Below are 17,580 nucleotides of genomic sequence, written 5' to 3' on the forward strand. Positions count from 1 at the left end.
TACATTACCCATTCCAAGATGATGCTTTGGATGGCTCGAGGATAATTGACTTTGAGAGAGTGCTCTTAGTTGAGGGATTGTCATTGGTGCTCACCAAAAACATTTATATAGGTCGCTGATAAAAGGGAAAATGTTCACGATACATTATTTATAATTGGACCCACCAACCAAAAAGTGTGTTGATTTTCTTCAATATAAGCTTGAAATCATGCTAGGACATTTGAAAATTAGCCAAAAAAAAAAAAAAAACGCTAAAGTTGATTTTCTCTATACCATGACTAAGACCCCATTTCAATCTCTATGCCCTACCCGAATCAACTACATATTGACACGTTATGTTGGTGCATAACCCTCGCAAGGTTACATTGCTCGTTATTGGAATACCCCACTTAGAGAGAGAGAGAGAAACTTGTCATTGGACATAGCTATGCTCATACCAACAGTCCTACTACTGGGTGGGCATTTAGAAAAAGAGAGCCCCAATAGACATAGCTATGCGCATACCAACAGTAGGCTAGGTGGTTCAGCTATGGCTCTTTTCTCCTTTCTTAAAGATAATTTGACAAATTCCGTAAAAACCTTTTGACATGCGCGCAGCCTTAATTTCAAAGGCATGACGATGTGTTAAATACAAGAGCAACTGTATTATTGTGTGGGCAGTGTATATCATGTTCATGGCATAAGCAGAGGAGACAAGGGATGGAAAAACAATGTCATGCATAGGCATCGTAGGGGACCGGCTCACGTATAGATGATGGGCCATTGAGCATGTCCTTCTCCAAAAAAGCCTTTAAAGCAAGTGTGACAGGTCCTGGTTCACCTGCAAAGCAGCCACAAACCACAAAAAATATACAACATCATTGACTAATACCAACTTGCAACGGCAGTGATCTACAAGAAAGATTAGATGTATTGGATCTCCAAAAGATAACCTCAAGTTAACACAAAGAATACTCGAATCAACATCACAGATAGTTCACGCAGCAAATGTAGGTTCTTACCATTGCCAATCTGCTGCCCATCCCACTGAACAACAGGCACAATTGGCAGAGAGCTCCCAACCAGCATCATTTCAGAAGCACTCTTGCCTTCTTCAGCCGATATTGGGCGCACACTTGCTCCTTTCAAATTGCCAACAGGTGACCTCACCCCATCAAGAGATTCTTGGGCAAGAGCCAGGGTTCTTCTCGCCGTGCACCCAGTAAGAATTTTGCTGAATGCCGGCATGATCAGCTCCCCTGCAGCATTCACGAAAGCCACATTCATGTTTGGTCCCTCTGCAACAAATCCCTCATCATCCACCCAAATGCCAGCAAATGCTCCCTGCTCTTCTGCTTCTAAAACGGACAGGGCATTTGGCAGATAATTGACGTTTTTCATAGTAGCAAAGAAAGGAGCTTTCATTGGAATTGAAGAGGTTATGACTTTGACTGGCTCTGTTGATTCATTCAAACACTCTTGTACAACTGCGTAGAAGGCAGCACTTGAACACCCATGAGATGAAAGACTAAAATTTCCTGGACCAGCAGATAGCCAATACTTCAAAAAACCGTCTTTGAGATTGGAAACCGCCACTGTCTTCACTAGGATATCCCTCAACTTTTGCCTGGAAAAAGGGGAACTGATCTTTGCCATTGACGCTGATCTTAGCAGCCTATCCAAGTGAGCATCAAGTTCATACAAATATCTGCAATAAACACACAAACACAGTATTTATAGCTAATTCTAGTCCGAGAAAGATAGTTGTTTCTTGAAACCTTTTTAGCACTCATATAAAGTAATAACAATAAGACACGTTGACATGACACTTTAAAACCCTACAGACATCAGGATATATCACTGAAGAATGTCTTAACAGGCTCCACATGCAGAGCCAACCACCTTCAAATGTTAGTAGTGTGTTATCAAGTACGAGTACTGTTGACTCTGTAATAAACTGGTTGTTTTGAGAACTTTTGATTTTAACGGGGTAAAGGGCGTGCATGCAAGCATGTCTGCAAGGTTGATAGGTACAATAGTACACAAAGAAGTTTCTTTTACAACAAGGGTCACCACCAAGAGTACAAAAAATACGTTAGAACCTTAAGTGTTTTATAATCAGATAAGCTAAGAAGTTCATGTTTAAATGTCACAACAAAGTACTCCAAAACACACTACGATAATAGAAGATTACTTTTATACTCTTCAAGGGCATCACATCTCCAAATCAAGGTGAAGTAGAGTCCAATCTTGAGCAAGAGTGGATGCATGTTTTAGCTACTGCTATAGTAGATTTTTGCCACACAAAAGTTGGCACAACATTATGTGATGACAATGGTGTCCTCAACATGGATTTCATGATAATCACACCAAAGGATATATCAGTAGAACGCATAGTGGACTCAACTTCAACTGATGGTGTCGTCAACATAGATTTCATGATAATCACACCAAAGGATATATTAATAGAATGCATAGTGGACTCAACTTCAACTAAGGATGACGATGATAAAGATTTTCTTCAAGCTCCAAGAACTGAGATACAACTCTTGACTCATCAAGCGCACATGAGAATGCCTGTAGCCTTACTAAAAGGCGGTAAACTTTAACTTTCACCTATAAATAAACCGTCTGACTTTCCTATACTTTACGACACAAAGTAACTTCACAAATAAACCTGTAACTGGAATTCACCACTTCAAAAACAATCCACAACTTAGTAGCTAGAGCGCTCCCAAGTAGACAATGAAACCTTCTAGGCCCCAAAGACCGGCGCCCCTTTCGGTATTTCTTTATTCAATTGCAAAAAAACGACCCAAACACTTTCACCTAGCTCTCACCAAGCTGTCCAAGTCTGTCAAGGGCTGTAATTGCAGGTCTTCGACCCAATTTCGGCAACGTAGCGTCGTCGAGACCCCTGAAGGTCAAAAGTACACGTCTAGGATGGTTTCCCTTGCACTTTAGAAGCTTTCCGGTGAGCTGCACGTCAATTTCAGCATGCTGTAATTTCCTGTTTTGGTCACTGTCAGGTGCCCAGAGCCATGTACAAGCATCCCAAGGCTTCCACGAGGCTTCCTCGGTGTTACCTTGCAGTTTAGGTGCGAAACCCTAAACCTACCAAAAAACACAGCAGGCTGTAATTTTGTGTTTTGGATGGTTTTGAGCAGAGCAAACACGTCTAAGCATGTCTCAGGAGCTCCCACATACAATTGGACAGTTCCCCTTTGAATTGGACGAGTTTTCAAGTGAGAAAACTCTCTGTTTTCGCAATTTGTCGCGATGGAACTCTGTGGGGATTAGCAATTAACTAATCCAGTTCCTATTCAAACGGCTCTTGCCTTGGCAAATGTGCATAAAACCCACAAAACTGTGCATGGTCATCTAAGAAGCCCAACTAGTGGGGCATTACAATATGTGCAAAGGGGAAAGAGAGATGCACGAGAGCAAATCATCGTGCTACATAAGGCAAGGGAGAAGGCAAGCTTTCCATTAAAGTTGTGATCACCTGCACCCACTACTCACACACACTGTAGAGCACAGAGTAAAAATCAGCCCCTCTCAAATCAGCCCCCTCTTGGGATGAGAGTTTCTGGAGTGTGCGTTTGCCTGCAAGTTCCTCTCCTACTGCCCTATATCCACTTTGCTCCTTTTGCTTTAATTCCTAGTACCCACCACCTTATAAAGTCCTGCCGAGTGGCGTAAACAACTTTAATTGAGCCTAGCCACTTCTTTACCAGTCGGATTCCACTACCAAATGGCCTAACCATCTCGTGGCTGCCTGGCCTTGATTCCTGCAAGTGAAACTCTCGGCCATTAGCCATTTCACACCGACCATGCAATGTCCGGGTATTTGTATTTAAAAAAGAGGGCCCCAAAAATTAAATAGAAATCAAGGGAAGGAAACCAACAAATAAAGTTAGCACTCTCTCCCGAGTGTGCCTCTCCCATGGTTATTCGCTATGAGCAGGGCATCCATTCTTTGCCTCTTATCTCTCATGTGCAGGCTAAGCGTGAGCTACATCGAGGAGCTCAAGCCGTGTTCATTTATGTCACTCCAATGGCTTAGGACCTCAAGACCACACAATGGTACTCAGGTTTGTTTAAGAAGTATGAGCATCTATTCTTGCAGGATGATCTCCCACCACGTCTCCCTCCTGAGCATCCAGAGGATCATCGCATTGAACTTATGAAAGGAGCGCAGCCCGTCGGCAAGGCTCCCTACCGCTTGAACAAACCTCAAGAAGAGGAGTTAGCCTGGCAACTAACTGTGTAATAGACTTGGACACTCCAAGCCGGAGATCTACAGCAACACACGTGAGGAAAACTGGAAACAACTTGACAAAACTGAAAAATAGAGATAGAGACGACACGACATGACGGAGTTTCGTGCCCAGATGCACGGACCCCGGAGACTCGCGCCCCTTTTGGGTATTTCTTTATTATTAAGTACAAGGTCCAAGGGTCCTCTCTCTCTCTGGCGATACTCCCAAGCAAAAACCGCCCAAGAGATGAGGCCCTTGCACCCTTATAAAGGACCCTGGCCTAGTCAAAAGCAGTTACATGAAAAGCGTCAGTCCCAAAAGCATATGGTGCCCAAAAGCAGGCGCCCCATGGGTTGAGTGCAAATTGAGGAAATCCGTACGGCCTACCACGTCAGCAACACAAATTGCGGAACGTCCGTACAGCCTACTACATCAACTCTTCTACGCAATTTGGGGGGTCTTGCTTTATTTTTAAGGTTTAGGCCCCTCGACCAGGGTTCATACATTGGTAATACTTTTGGGTTAGGTTTTTAATCCTAACCCCTTTTGGGCCACTCGGCTGAATTCTATAAGTTGGTCGAAACTTCTTCTGCTTCTTCCTGAGAGGTTTAGGCCTCTTCTGTCCGGGCTCCGTCCTTTAGGCCATGCCACATCATCACTTTGTGACATACCCCCCTCTTGAAAAAATTGTAATCGTCCTCAATTACTTGATGATAGCCACTTTCAGGTCGATTCTGCTAAAGCATGTAGAACCCTTAACCTATTCAGTATATCATCTATCTTGGGTATTGGAAACTTGTTCTTGATGGTGATTTTGTTGAGAGCTCTGTAGTCAATGCACATTCTCCAAGATCCATTTTTCTTTAATACCAACAACACAGGCGAACAATAAGGTGATGTACTTGGGTGAATTAGACCCTTTTCCCGAAGCTCTTTCACTTGGTTCATAATTTCATCGTTCTGGGCTTTGTTTACTCTATAAGGTGGTCAGTTCGGTGGCATGCTGCCAGGAATCAAATCAATCGTGCGATCTTTAGGTCACTGAGGAGGTACCTCTCCACGCAAACACTCAAAGAAACAGTCGGCTTGAGCTTGTAGAAAGTCTTGTCCTTCCTTCTCTTTTTTTTTTTTTTTTTTTTTTCGAGAAAAAGATCCTTCTATTAGTTAATGAAAACTGCCCATAGGGCTACATCCACCTCTGCAAGAGAGGGCTACAACAAGCATGATGGGGAGACTCTCGCAATGAAAAAGCAGCATATATACAATGAGGCTAAATCAAGAGATGGGAGGAGGGAAGAGCCACACAGGTGGACAGTAGTGCCATCTGAGCACCCCCTGGACTATGGTGTAAAAAGGCCCAGGGCGCCAGAGTCGAAGGAAAGCCTCGCGACGCTCCCGCATGCGGTCGGAGCTGCCCTGTAGTCCCTCAAGCTGTCCTCTGAGAGTATGGATCAGCTCTAGCCAAAAGTCACGAACAGTCTCTGCTGGTGGCACAGGGCGAGCCTCAAAGCTGCGGAAACAGCGAGCCCGCCAGATGAACCAGAGAGCTAGGCCACTGATGAGCTCCCAACACTCCTCTCTCTCACTGTACCACTCCTGTGGAGTAAGCTCTGTAGCAGGCTGGAGTGTAGGTCGCCCCCCCTGCATCACTATCATCCTACTGGCGGAAGATAGCTCAAACTGAAGTGCCGGGCCCGTGAGGGTGGACCAAGCCGCTGCCCCCCAAGTGTACTGTCGAGCCGTGGAGAGGGCAGGCATCAGCCGAAGAACTCGTAGCCACACCTGCTAGGCCGAGGGGCAGTCCCAAAGACAGTGACGCTGACTCTCCACCAACTGGTCACAGGCTGCACATGCGGCCGAGAGACCACTATGCACAAGCCAGCTCCCTACTGCTGTGGCTCTGTGTGCAACCAGCCACTGGAACAAAGTGACGCGCCTCGGCTGTCTGAAGTCCCACAGCCTCTGCCAAAAGGCTGCCAAGAACTTGATTGTGAGGCCCTCCTCCTGCCAATGACGTGCTGCAGCGGGGCGGGCCTCTCTCTGTGCTGCAAGTATATGACGTCCAAGCCGAACAGTGTACTGAAAGAAGGGGACTCCTGGGCGGTCTGCAGAAGAGAAGGGGTCCCTCCATAGCCACTCACCAGGATCCCACTGTACTCGTGCAAGTGGACAACACTCCCAAGCCCATAGCCTCCAGTGTCCAATCTCAAGAGCTGATGGGTCAGGGTCTATGACGTCCTTCCTTCTCTTGGTAGGACAGATTTGACATTTTATTGTCATTTAACTCATTCAAGTAGATCGAGTAAACCAAAAGACTGGATTTCATTTATTTTGAAATGGTCAAAGAGCCAATACAAGTAGGACGGACTCGCCCTCCAATTTTACATCAAGAAAAATATCTCTACTCTTCTCATTCTTCAATGTTGCTTTCTTGGCCCATTAGTCGACCATAACGCTGTTCTTATGGTACCAGGGGATTCCCAAGAGGACGTCACACCCTTCCAAAAGCATGATGTAAAAGTCCTCATGCCCTACATACCCTGGACAATGCAACCGACGTTTGCATATTGCCTGTGTAATGGCAACATCCAGTCCTGGTGCCGCTAGAACTACCTATGCTCTCTCTTGTCCTCGGCCTGATCATTGAACGCTTTGCTAGAGCACTTGGCTAGAACATGCCCTTGCTCCCTGCATCCATAACATTTGCCCTCGTTGTATATTCAACACACCGCTCGGCTGCCAATCTAGGGCGTGATGGTTTCTTTTGTGTTGTTTCCCCTTCTTCTTGTTACCATTAGGTTGGTTTGGCCTCCGTCGAGAAGACATTGGCATGTCTATCGGGTACGTCATTGTACCGGCGTGCATTCCAAATCCTTGCTTGGCGTGACCCACGAGTCGTCGAATGGAGTCCACCTTTGTAAACACTATCGTCGGATCTCCTTGGGTAAACCACAACAAAACCGTCCAACTTGCTGCTTAAAGGTAATTTTCTTGAAGGAAAAAGCTGGTAGAAAAGTATCCCAAAAGTGTTGGCAATAGTCATCAAGATTGTCTTCTTTGGTCATCTTAAGATGGTTCCATGTTGTGATTACGTTCTCTTCGTACTCTTCGGTGAGCCATGCAGAGGTAAAAATTCGTTGAACTTTAACGATGTGTTGGGTGCTTCCTTTCGCAAAAGCAAGGTAGACCACCAAGTTTGGGCGTCGCCTTTCAGATAGGAAGACGCTCCTTATACTTTGGAGTGTTTGGAAAAGCGCCCTCCCGAGAAAACAATGTCGAACTATTGAATGAAGGCAAGAGCTTTGTGGGTGTCTTTAAGGTGTCGAATTGAAGTGCTTGCCCACTCTTAAAAATCCTTGGTTATTCCACCCTTCTGTTCAAGTTGATCAACCTGACTCAATCTGTAGCCTCGTCTCCGCCTTGTTCCAAACATAGACTCATCCGAATCAAAACTATCCGAGGACGAGGTATCCTCGTCAAAACTGTCAGAATGCTTTTTGTGCTTTCAAGATCCTTTCCGGGATTTGATCTCCTTGGATCATCTGTCCCTACCGTTCTTCTTGCTCTTTCGAGTCCTTCTCTACTTCTGGTACTTTCCGTCGTCCTCACTAGAGTCGAAGGAAGAGGAACTCTTCGAGTTGTCTGAAGACGAAGATGAACTAGGGTCATCCTTAAAGTGTACACGCTTCTTGGATCTCCTAATTGCTTTGAATGTGGATGTCTGACCTAGGTAGCCGGGGTAATTTGCTCCACAGCTTTTCTTTTGAGAGCAGTTTGAAGACTTCATAAATTGGTTGACCTACTACTCCACGGCACTGTCAAACTCATCCTGTGAGTACAGTCCTCGCTTGTCTGCACTTGGCTTAGATTTCTGCTTCATGATCGACTTGAGAGGTGAGCGAATGGTCGCCTACCATCCTGAATGAGTCTCGTCAAGTGGATAATTCTTCAACAATTTCGCATACTACAGGTCCTTGGCGTATTTGAGCATCTCATTGGCACAAACGTCAACCTAAAGCTGTCGTTGCGCTTCCATCTTTTCGGTATCGTTTGGCGCAAGAGGGCTACTCTTCTCTTGAAGTCTTCGAAGAAGTTTGACTGCTAGTAGATCCTCCGTTGGTTTCCTCACTTAGGCGAGTACAATTAATTGTCTCTTCCCTGCGGATTCACTGCCAGAATGCATGTGCGATGAGGGAAACGGGATCGGATCCTTTGTAGAAGAAGAATCATTTGAGCTCTGATACCACTATAATAAACCTGGCCACTCCAAGCCGGAGATCTACAGCAGCACATGGGCTGGAAACCGGAAACAACTTAACAGAATTGAAAAATAGAGAGACGACATTGCACAACGCAGTTCCATGCCCAAATGCATAGGCCCCAAAGACTGACCCCCCTTCTCGATATTTCTTTATTATTATGCTTCAAAAAGTACAAGGTCTGAGAGTCCTCTCTTTGGCAATGCTCCCAAGCAAAAACTGCCCAAGAGATGAAATCCTGGCACCTTACAAAGGCCCCCTAGCCTAGTTACATGAAAAGCGTGAGTCCCAAAAGCATCCCCGGTACCCAAAAGCAAGCACTCCATGGATTGAGCGCAAATCGCGAAAATCTATACGGCATGCCACGTCAGTAAAGGCCATTCCACGTCATCACTTTGTGACAAACCAAGCTGGTGGCCAAGGGATTCATACGACCTAGCGTAAGTCCATTTGTTGCTCCTATTTTGTTTGTCCGCAAGAAAGACGGGTCTTCTGGTTCGTGTGTAGATTATAGGGCACTCAAGAAGATGACAATCAAGAACAGGTTTCCTATACCTTGCATTGAGTATATCCTTGATAAGCTCAATGGGGCAAAGGTTTTCAACAAGGTCGTTCTCAAAAGTGGGTACCATAAGGTAAGGGAATTCAAAGGCAACATCTACAAGATTGTCTTCAAGACCGAGCGAGGGCAGTGAGAGTATGTTGTTATGCCTTTTGGATTGACAGGCGCCGGCACTTTTAATCGTTTCATGGTGGGTCGTTTTGAAGACATGATCAATATGTGTGTATCTATTTTCCTTGATGACATTCTCATTTTTTCTCCATCATGGGAATAGCATGAATGGGATGCAGAGAAGATTTTAGCTCGTTTAGATGATTGTAAGCTGTATATCGCAGCTAAGAAGTCGGAATTTTGTTTTGACTCAAATTACTTATCTAGGTTGTAGTATCTCTGCAAATGGTGTCAAGCTTGACCGTGCAAAGGTAGAACAGGTTCGTAATTGGGATTTGCCCAAGACAACATTTGATGTGCGTTCATTTTTAGGTTTGCGTCAGGCATGTAGTTCGCATATAGAGAGTTTTGCATGCATGGCCATACCAATGACTAATGTTTTGAAAGGATTTATGAAACCGGCCTGTACTTTCAAAAAGGGCGGTAGACTTTAGACCTAAACCTTATTTGCTTTCACCCATTTAATTTGTCGCCCACTTTACCTGTTCTTTCAAGACACAACAAAGGGGAGAGGGATACAGGCTGCTAGATTGCACCTGTATGAGTAGACCGACACCAGTGGCCCCTAACTTAGGCGCCGCTTTCGGTATTTCTTTATTGTTTAAAAGAGGGAATAAACGTTGTGATTCCCTACAAGCTGCCCCGCACAAACTCAGCTCAATTTCAACTGTTCCAACCCGATTTCGGCAGCATAATTGTACTAGGATCCTTCACAGTCAGTATTCCCACGCATTGAATGACTTTCCCGACTCATACGGGCACTTTTCAAAACCTGGCAAGAATCTGCAGCACGCTGAATTCTCTGTTTTCAGCCCCGAAAATGCGCCAGATCACCTATACAGCGGTCCCCTCACGACCCCGAACCTCCTGGGGGTATTAGGGACCGTTTAGGGCCAAAACCCTAAACCTGCAAAAATACACAGCAGGCTGTAATTTACTGTTTCGGGCTCCGTTTCACGTGCCGGTCGCATCCGTAGCAAGTCCTTGAGCTCCCGCACCTGTAGGGCTACTTGCCCTTTGAATCGGACGAGATTTCTGGCGTGAAACCTCTCCGAATTCACCTGTACCTGCGGGGGATTAGCCGCTAGCTAATCCAGTACCTGTGCAAGAGGCTCTTGCCTCGGCAATAGCGCATGAACCCACACAACTGTACATTGGTCAATTGAAAAGCCCACTAGAGGGGCATAACATACTGCCATAGGGGAGAGAGAGAGCAGTGCGTAGCGTGCAGGGCATCACTCCTGGCACCGCACTGTACATAGGAGGGAAAGGAAGCACTCCATAGCTCTTAACCTGTGACAAAATCTGCAAATGAGCCTCTCCCAGCTTAAAATTCAGCGCCACTTCTTCCTTGAGGAGGCAAGTGCACAGAAATGTGCCACTTGGCGCATTTACAAGCATTTTCCCGTTTCGGGTTCGCCGCTTAAAAATATCCTGACCGGTTGCCCAGTAGACTTCGCGGCAGAGTAAGAAAATGTTCTCCTTGTCATTCCGGAGGTAATGACGTAAACACATTTTCAGGTCCCAAAATAGCAGTTCCCTAAATTTTAGGAGATGCTGCCATTGTATCTTTCTAGGTCATCTGACCCCCTTTGTACACTGCAGCCACACCCAAAACTGAAATGTAGCCTCTGTAGCAAAGGATTCCACTTTGGCTAGTCAATGACCCCACTTTGGCTAACCATAGTCTTTGTCCAACCTTAGTGCTCTCTTGCCCTCAGGCTTGGACTCCCTCTGGACAGTTCCACACTAGCTATGCAATGCAGGGCAGTTAGGGTGTTTCCAAAAAGTGAAAGTAAATAGATAATAAGAAAGAAATCAACAAAAAGGATAGATAGTAGTCACACGCTGGTGACAATTTAAGACTCATCATGAGCACGTTGTCTTGCTCGAGGCAGTCCTTGAGTCTTTTGAAGCTCTCAAGGTTGTGCTGACTGAGGCTCCATGTCTCATCCTTGCCTCTTGGGATGATCCCTTAGGTATGGACACATGTGAGCAACGTCGCCATAGGAGCTATGCTTCAACAACATGGCCGTCCAGTTGCATTTCTTAGTAGGAAGTTAAACAATACAAAAAAGAACCACTCTGTGTACTTATATAAGGAACTTCTCTCTGCCATTCATTCATTCATTCTCTAGAGAATTGGAACCATTTTTTTAAAGGTAGAGAATTTATTGTTCGTACTGATTATCAAGCCCTCAAGTGGCTCTAGTCTATGCCTAGTGCACATTGGAGTGAACCCCCAGGCAAGGTAGTCTCAATTTTTAAAGCAAGTTGGTGGTTTGATTGATTATGTTTCTAATAAAGCTAACCCAACAGCATATACATTCAATCATGAAGGATAGATCTTGGTCGATAGAACCCATTTTGGAAGTATCTTGTGATAGCCTGAAAAGTCAGTATGCATTTTTCAAGTGTCTCATTCCTGACGGTCGTATTTTCGCCACCAACTTTGTGTGTACCTTCTCATAAAAAACCCATATTGCATGATGCACATAATTTACTAACGGATGAGCACAGAAGCATGAAAGTCACTTTAGGAAAGGTAGAAAGTTTGCATTCAAGGATTACACAATGTTTCACCATTGTTTTCCGTGTCAATAAGTTTTGCATACTCATTCCTTGGCAACACAAAGTCATGGCACAAGCATTAGCATGATTGTCCATCAAGCATTGGCATTCCCCTTGTGGTTTGCTAGAGTCAATTGTTTTTGATAGAAAGGTTAAGTTTAGATCACATTTTGGCGAGCACTCTTTGGAAAGTATGGCACTTTGTCACATTTTTAATCTACATTTCACCCTCACTGTTTTATAGTCCATTTCCAATCATGAAAAAGGTAAAAGATGTGTCTTAGAATCTACGGTTCCCTCATTCATGGTCAATGCACACCATTTTTTGTGTGTTTTGGTTGACGTTTCAGGGAGATCCCCAAAAGGAGATTCTTGAAAAGGATGAATCCGAGATCGTAGACAAAGTTGAAGACATGGAGTCGGAGCAGATTATTCGCGGCTCTGAGAAGCAAGCATTACAATCCTTTGTGAAGTTCAAGTTTCACAGAACCCACATAACAGTGGGCGGATGAAGATTTCTTCACAGATTCCCCGGAGTTGTTGACAGACTACTAGGAAGCCGTACAACTCGGTACTAGTATCTAACCTTGAAAAAGGGGGGGATGTCATGCACCTCTAACCCTCTGTGCATGTGGACAAGTTGTAAGTCCTATTTCTAGGGTTTAGAACAACCTAAGGAGTGTTCTAGCACCCTTGTGAGCTTGTACACAAGGCGCACATATCCAAGCACTAGAGCATAGTTGCATACCCTCTGATTGCACATGAGCACATCCAGTATCTACTAGGTGCAGGTACTAGGGAGTGGTCCCATACAATTGCATTAGTACCAAGCCTAGGGAATTATCTGCATGTGAAATACCTCTTATAAGTGAGTTCATTAGCTTACTAATAAGTGATATTTTAGCCAGCAATTAAAATCGTGAGGTTTATCAGAAGATTGCCCGACCCAATAGTTATTACCTATATAAGCGACCCCAAGCGTCATCCTCACATCATAAGTCAATACCCTCAGCACAGTACCAAGCAAAGCATGGCCTGCCGTTTCCAACACCCAGCATTTTCAGCAGCAGCCCATCAGTACCCTCATTGACAAAAGGTCTCATCCTTCATTGCCAAAAGAGTGCAGATTTCAGCCCAAGCATCAAATCCTCACCAGCGTTTTCAGATCTCAGCCATCAGATCCTCATTACCATTTTGCATCACATCAGCCAGCCCATTTAGCGTTTTTGTACCAAATCAGCCTACAACATCAAATCAGCCTCCAGTACCTCCTCAGCACCAGCATTTTCATTCAGTTTTCAGCCCTTAGCCTCGCAGATCCAAGCATCAATAGCAAGATCCCATCAGCATGTCAGCATCTAGGACCATTGTATCAACATTTGTGCAATCCAAAGCAAATACCTCTCTAGCGATAGAGAGGGGGGTTTGGGACCCCATATGGTGTTACTCTCTCTCTCTCTCTCTCTCTCTCTCTCTCTCTCTCTCTCTCTCTCACATTGTGTTGTATTAGCCCCCAGTCACTATTTCACCCCCCTACTCATATCCTACACAGTTCCAGCTAGCTGCTTAGTTCACATCTGCTGTTAGTCTCTCTTTCTCATGCATTGACCGAGCACTGGAGCTACGGAGATCTAGACGGCCACGATTGAGGAGAGGGGCTACACAGCATCGACGGAGACTACAGCAGAGGATTCGAGCCATACTCTCTTGATATCCAGATGAGGATGGATTCTAGTAGTAGTATCTAGTTCTTTTACACCCAGACATGGTATTAGATTCACCATTTTGTAACAGATTGGTCTCATAGGTCATTTTGGCCTTTTGAAGACGTTAATATAACATTTCATCTCTCTCTCTCTCTCTCTCTCTCTCTCTCTCTCTCTCTCTCTCTCTCTCTCTCTCTCTCTCTCTCTCACATTGTGTTGTATTAGCCCCCAGACACTACTTTCACCCCCCTACTCATATCCTACACAGTTCCGGCTAGCTGCTTAGTTCACATCTAGCAGTTAAGATTTTAGTTTTTCACTTTACTTCATTCTAGACACTGTATAGCCCTAGAGTGTTAGGACTCCCTAGCCCTAACCCTAGCCAACTTGCAAATCCTGGCCGAGGGGCCTAAGCCCTAACAGAAGCATAAAAAGATGAAGTCCTCACCAACTTACAAAGCCTTACCGCGTGGCCCATGGATTAGGGTTAAAATCCTAACCCCCAACGACTTATGGGGCTGCCATCCGATGGGTCCTAAAATAAAAGGCAAGCACACACTCATTGAAGATCTTGTGTTTATGCTCATGATATGGCTGATATACGGACGCCCGCATATTACGCTCACTTGCTGATGTGGCTGTTGTACCGGCGCCCGCATCATGCACTGACATGCTGATGTGGCAGGTGTACGGATTTTCGCCTGGCAGATTTGGGCGCTAGCTTTTAGGATCTGATGCTTTTTGAAGTGTTTGCTTTCATGTAAGAAGCTTTTGTATTGGCAAAGGGCCTTTAAATAAAGGGTGTGGGCCTCTTATCTGGCATTCCAACAAGAGTGGAAGTAGAGCAAGAGCCACAGATCATCTATTGTGTTCGCCCAACTGCTCACTCGCTTTTGGTGCACTCTCTCAAGCAGGGCTTGGTCTCACCTTCATTCCTTCCGCATTCCTGTGTAGCAGCAGACACAGGTGGAGGATTCTGCCCAACCACAGAGGGACTCAACGGAAGCCCCCTCGCCTAACCCCGAGGAACCCACCGTCCCACTTGCTCTTTCGCCGACAGAGCAAGCGAGCTTAGAGGCAAAGGTGGCGTGCCTTCAGGCCACCTCTGTTATCTGCAAGATTCTCGGCACCAGACCCAACAGAGGAGAGGCGCGTGATCTCCTCCACGCCCTCCAGGCTCCTTTTAGCAGAGGTGGGCAAGATCCTCGATGTTCAGCTTCTCGGACGTGGCTATTACCAGATAGACTTTGAGACCCTTGAGCTGGCGTCCAAGGTCATTGCAATGAGCCCCCTGGCCATCCGAGCAGTTCGACTCCCTACCGACGTTCTTGTCGAGGGCAGACCTTCCCATCTCAGTCTGCTTCCCTGGCCTGAGGAGGGAGTACTTCCGCTCCTATCCAAGATAGGGTCAGATATTGGGACTGTTCAGGAGACACCTCGCACGGCAACTGGCATTCCCACAATACCTATTCTGGTTCGGGACACCCACACCCTCCCGAAGGTCATTCTACTACCTCCGGTGGTGGTTGGCTGTGCTAGAGCGTGGAGTATTCGGGCCTCCTGAATCAATGTTTAATTTTTCGTCAGATGGGCCATCTTGCGAAGGCCTATCCACGGAGGAGGCCTCGACCTTCACCTCGGGCTCGGGCTCGGGCTCGGGCTCGGGCTCGGGCTCGGGCTCGGGCTCGGGCTCGGGCTCGGGCTCGGGCTCGGGCTCGGGCTCGGGCTCGGGCTCGGGCTCGGGCTCGGGCTCGGGCTCGGGCTCGGGCTCGGGCTCGGGCTCGGGCTCAGGCTCAGGCTCAGGCTCAGGCTCAGGCTCAGGCTCAGGCTCAGGCTCAGGCTCAGGCTCAGGCTCAGGCTCAGGCTCAGGCTCAGGCTCAGCCCCAGGCTCCTAGGGCTGGCCAACAGCAGCAGACGGAGTCACAGGGTACTCAAGCACACTCACCCTCCAAGCCTAGGGCTCAGGCAGAGGAGGGCTGGTAGCAAGTTCGTGGCCGACGTCGACAGGGGCCACCACGTCAGCCTGGCCCTCCGGGTGGTCATAAGGCTCCAGGCTAGCAGCAGTGGGTTTTCACAGGGAACCGTTTCGACCCTCTTCAGCAAGATGAGGTCCTAGCTCCACCCTCCACCTCAACCTCACCTTCGACAACCCTTCCTCCCCCTGAGTTCTCTTCCGCCCCTCCTCCCTCTCCTCCTCCCCCTCCCCTGCCTCGCCCCTTTTCTTCTTCTGCCGCACATCCCCCCCCCCCCCCCCCCCCCCCCAAACTCCTCCATCTCCCACTAGCCCCCCTGCTTCCACGTCCTCCCGCGTTCCTACCCCGCAACCAACCCATGGGGCAGGACCTTCCTGGCTGCTAAAAGATCTCTTGGCTTTTGCCACGAGTAGCTTGGCGAGGGAGGGACAACCCTTCTTGTGTACCCCCCTTCTAGTGTAGACCTCTCCCTTTGCAGCAGTTCCCCATGGACTGACGAGTGTTGACATTCGTGACAAATGGGATTTCTTTGCCTACGACTTCACGTGGTTTTCGGCGACCCTTCACCAGACTTTGAGGCAGCTTGTTTCAGAGTTCATGTACTGTTCCTTGCAGCTAGAGGGATAGAGGCCCTTGACTTGGCGGTTGGCTTCTCTTTTCCCTTATGTGGCAGGGACCAGTCTTAGTGGACTCTGGACTCAGTGCTAGAGTGGCTGTAGGCACATGCCCTCAAGTTCTCTCATCACATGGGAGACCTGGGGGTTAAAAACCTGGTACAAACTTTGTGGCCAAGTTCTCAGTGACACCGAGTCTCGCTCTAGACTCAGTGTTGGAGTGGCTATAGGCATACACCCTCAAGTTCTCTCATCACATGGGAGACCCGGGGGTTAAAAACCTGGTACAAACTTTGTGGCCAAGCTCTCAGTGACACCTCGAGACTCGGCATAATGTAGACACATTGTGGTACACTTCTTTGCTGACACGCAGAGCTCACCATTTAGTCGTTTCTTTCTCCAGGAGTCTACGGCCCACCGCCTGGCTGCAGTGAAGGAGGAGTAGCAGCGTCTCCGACGAGGCGTTGCTTCCTTGCAGAGGATGCACGAGCAACATCCAGACAATCCTTAGTTGGAGAAGCAATTGCAGCAGGCTCGCCAGGAGCTTGCCAGAATAGAGGAGAGGTGTCATGAGTTCGATTTCCATTGACATGCATCTCAGTGGACTCAAGTGGGTGACAGTGTGACTGGGTCTTTGTAACAGACTTGGACACTCCAAGTCAAGAATCAACTGCGACAGCACCAAATAACCACTTCAAAACAATTCAAAGATCACAATAGATTTGCACTGGCCCGGCGGAGTTCCGTGCCTAGAGATATTGGCCCCAAAGACTGGCGCCCCTTTCGGTATTTCTTTTTATATTAATCAATCATCAAAGTACAAGAGAGCGGTTAGGGTTTCACTCTCAGACTCTGCGTCCAAATGCCCTGAGAAGTGAAGCCCTCACCACTAATTTAAAGGTTACAAGGGATGCCCAAAAGCAGAGCCCCAAAAGCTTCAAATCAAAAGCAATTGCTCTCTCTCTCTCACACAGACAATCAAAACATGAAAGCAAAAGCATTCTCTCTCTCTTTCTCATTTAAGTAGAGAAAAAGCGAAATTTGCATCGCTCATCATTTTCCAAAAAAAAAAAAAAAATCAGCCTCCGCGATTTCCGGAAATTAGGGTTTCTGGCAGAAATTAGGGTTTGCAGAAATTTTAGGGTTTTTGGCAGAAATTAGGGTTTCTGCTGTCCACCACGTCATCACATTGTGACATACCCCCCTCTTGAAAGCATTGTAATCGACCGCGATTACGCCTGCAAAACCGACAAAAGCCATAAACCGTCTTAGCAGACACGGACTGTTAGTACCTACGTACTAGGAACACACATCTAGCACATGTACAAAATCGACAGTCACATCACACGACATCACAGGACATCACCAGACATCACAGGACATCACATGACATTCAAGATTCATTCGGATCTTAGACCATGATTTATCGGCAATGTAGCTAGCAATCACATCTAGGTCCAATCGGGGCCTCATCGATGTCCGA

The 17,580-nt window shown here is 46.8% G+C and overlaps 1 protein-coding gene across 1 annotated transcript in view; it reads right to left on the reverse strand.

The window, feature by feature from the left end:
- Nucleotides 1–522: 522 nt before the first annotated feature.
- Nucleotides 523–17,580, reverse strand: part of ADCL (D-aminoacid aminotransferase-like PLP-dependent enzymes superfamily protein) — a 52,293-nt gene continuing 35,235 nt past the window's right edge. The window contains exons 4-5 of the mRNA XM_086511410.1: nt 1,002–1,687; nt 523–820 (exon numbers count right to left, since the gene is read on the reverse strand). Coding sequence (XP_086367536.1) covers nt 714–820; nt 1,002–1,687 — 793 coding nt within the window. The 3' untranslated portion in view covers nt 523–713. The remainder of the gene's footprint in view (nt 821–1,001; nt 1,688–17,580) is intronic.

Source organism: Adiantum capillus-veneris, chromosome 4, assembly GCF_014529385.1.
Source record: "Adiantum capillus-veneris isolate H3 chromosome 4, ASM1452938v2, whole genome shotgun sequence".
NCBI lineage: Eukaryota > Viridiplantae > Streptophyta > Polypodiopsida > Polypodiales > Pteridaceae > Adiantum > Adiantum capillus-veneris.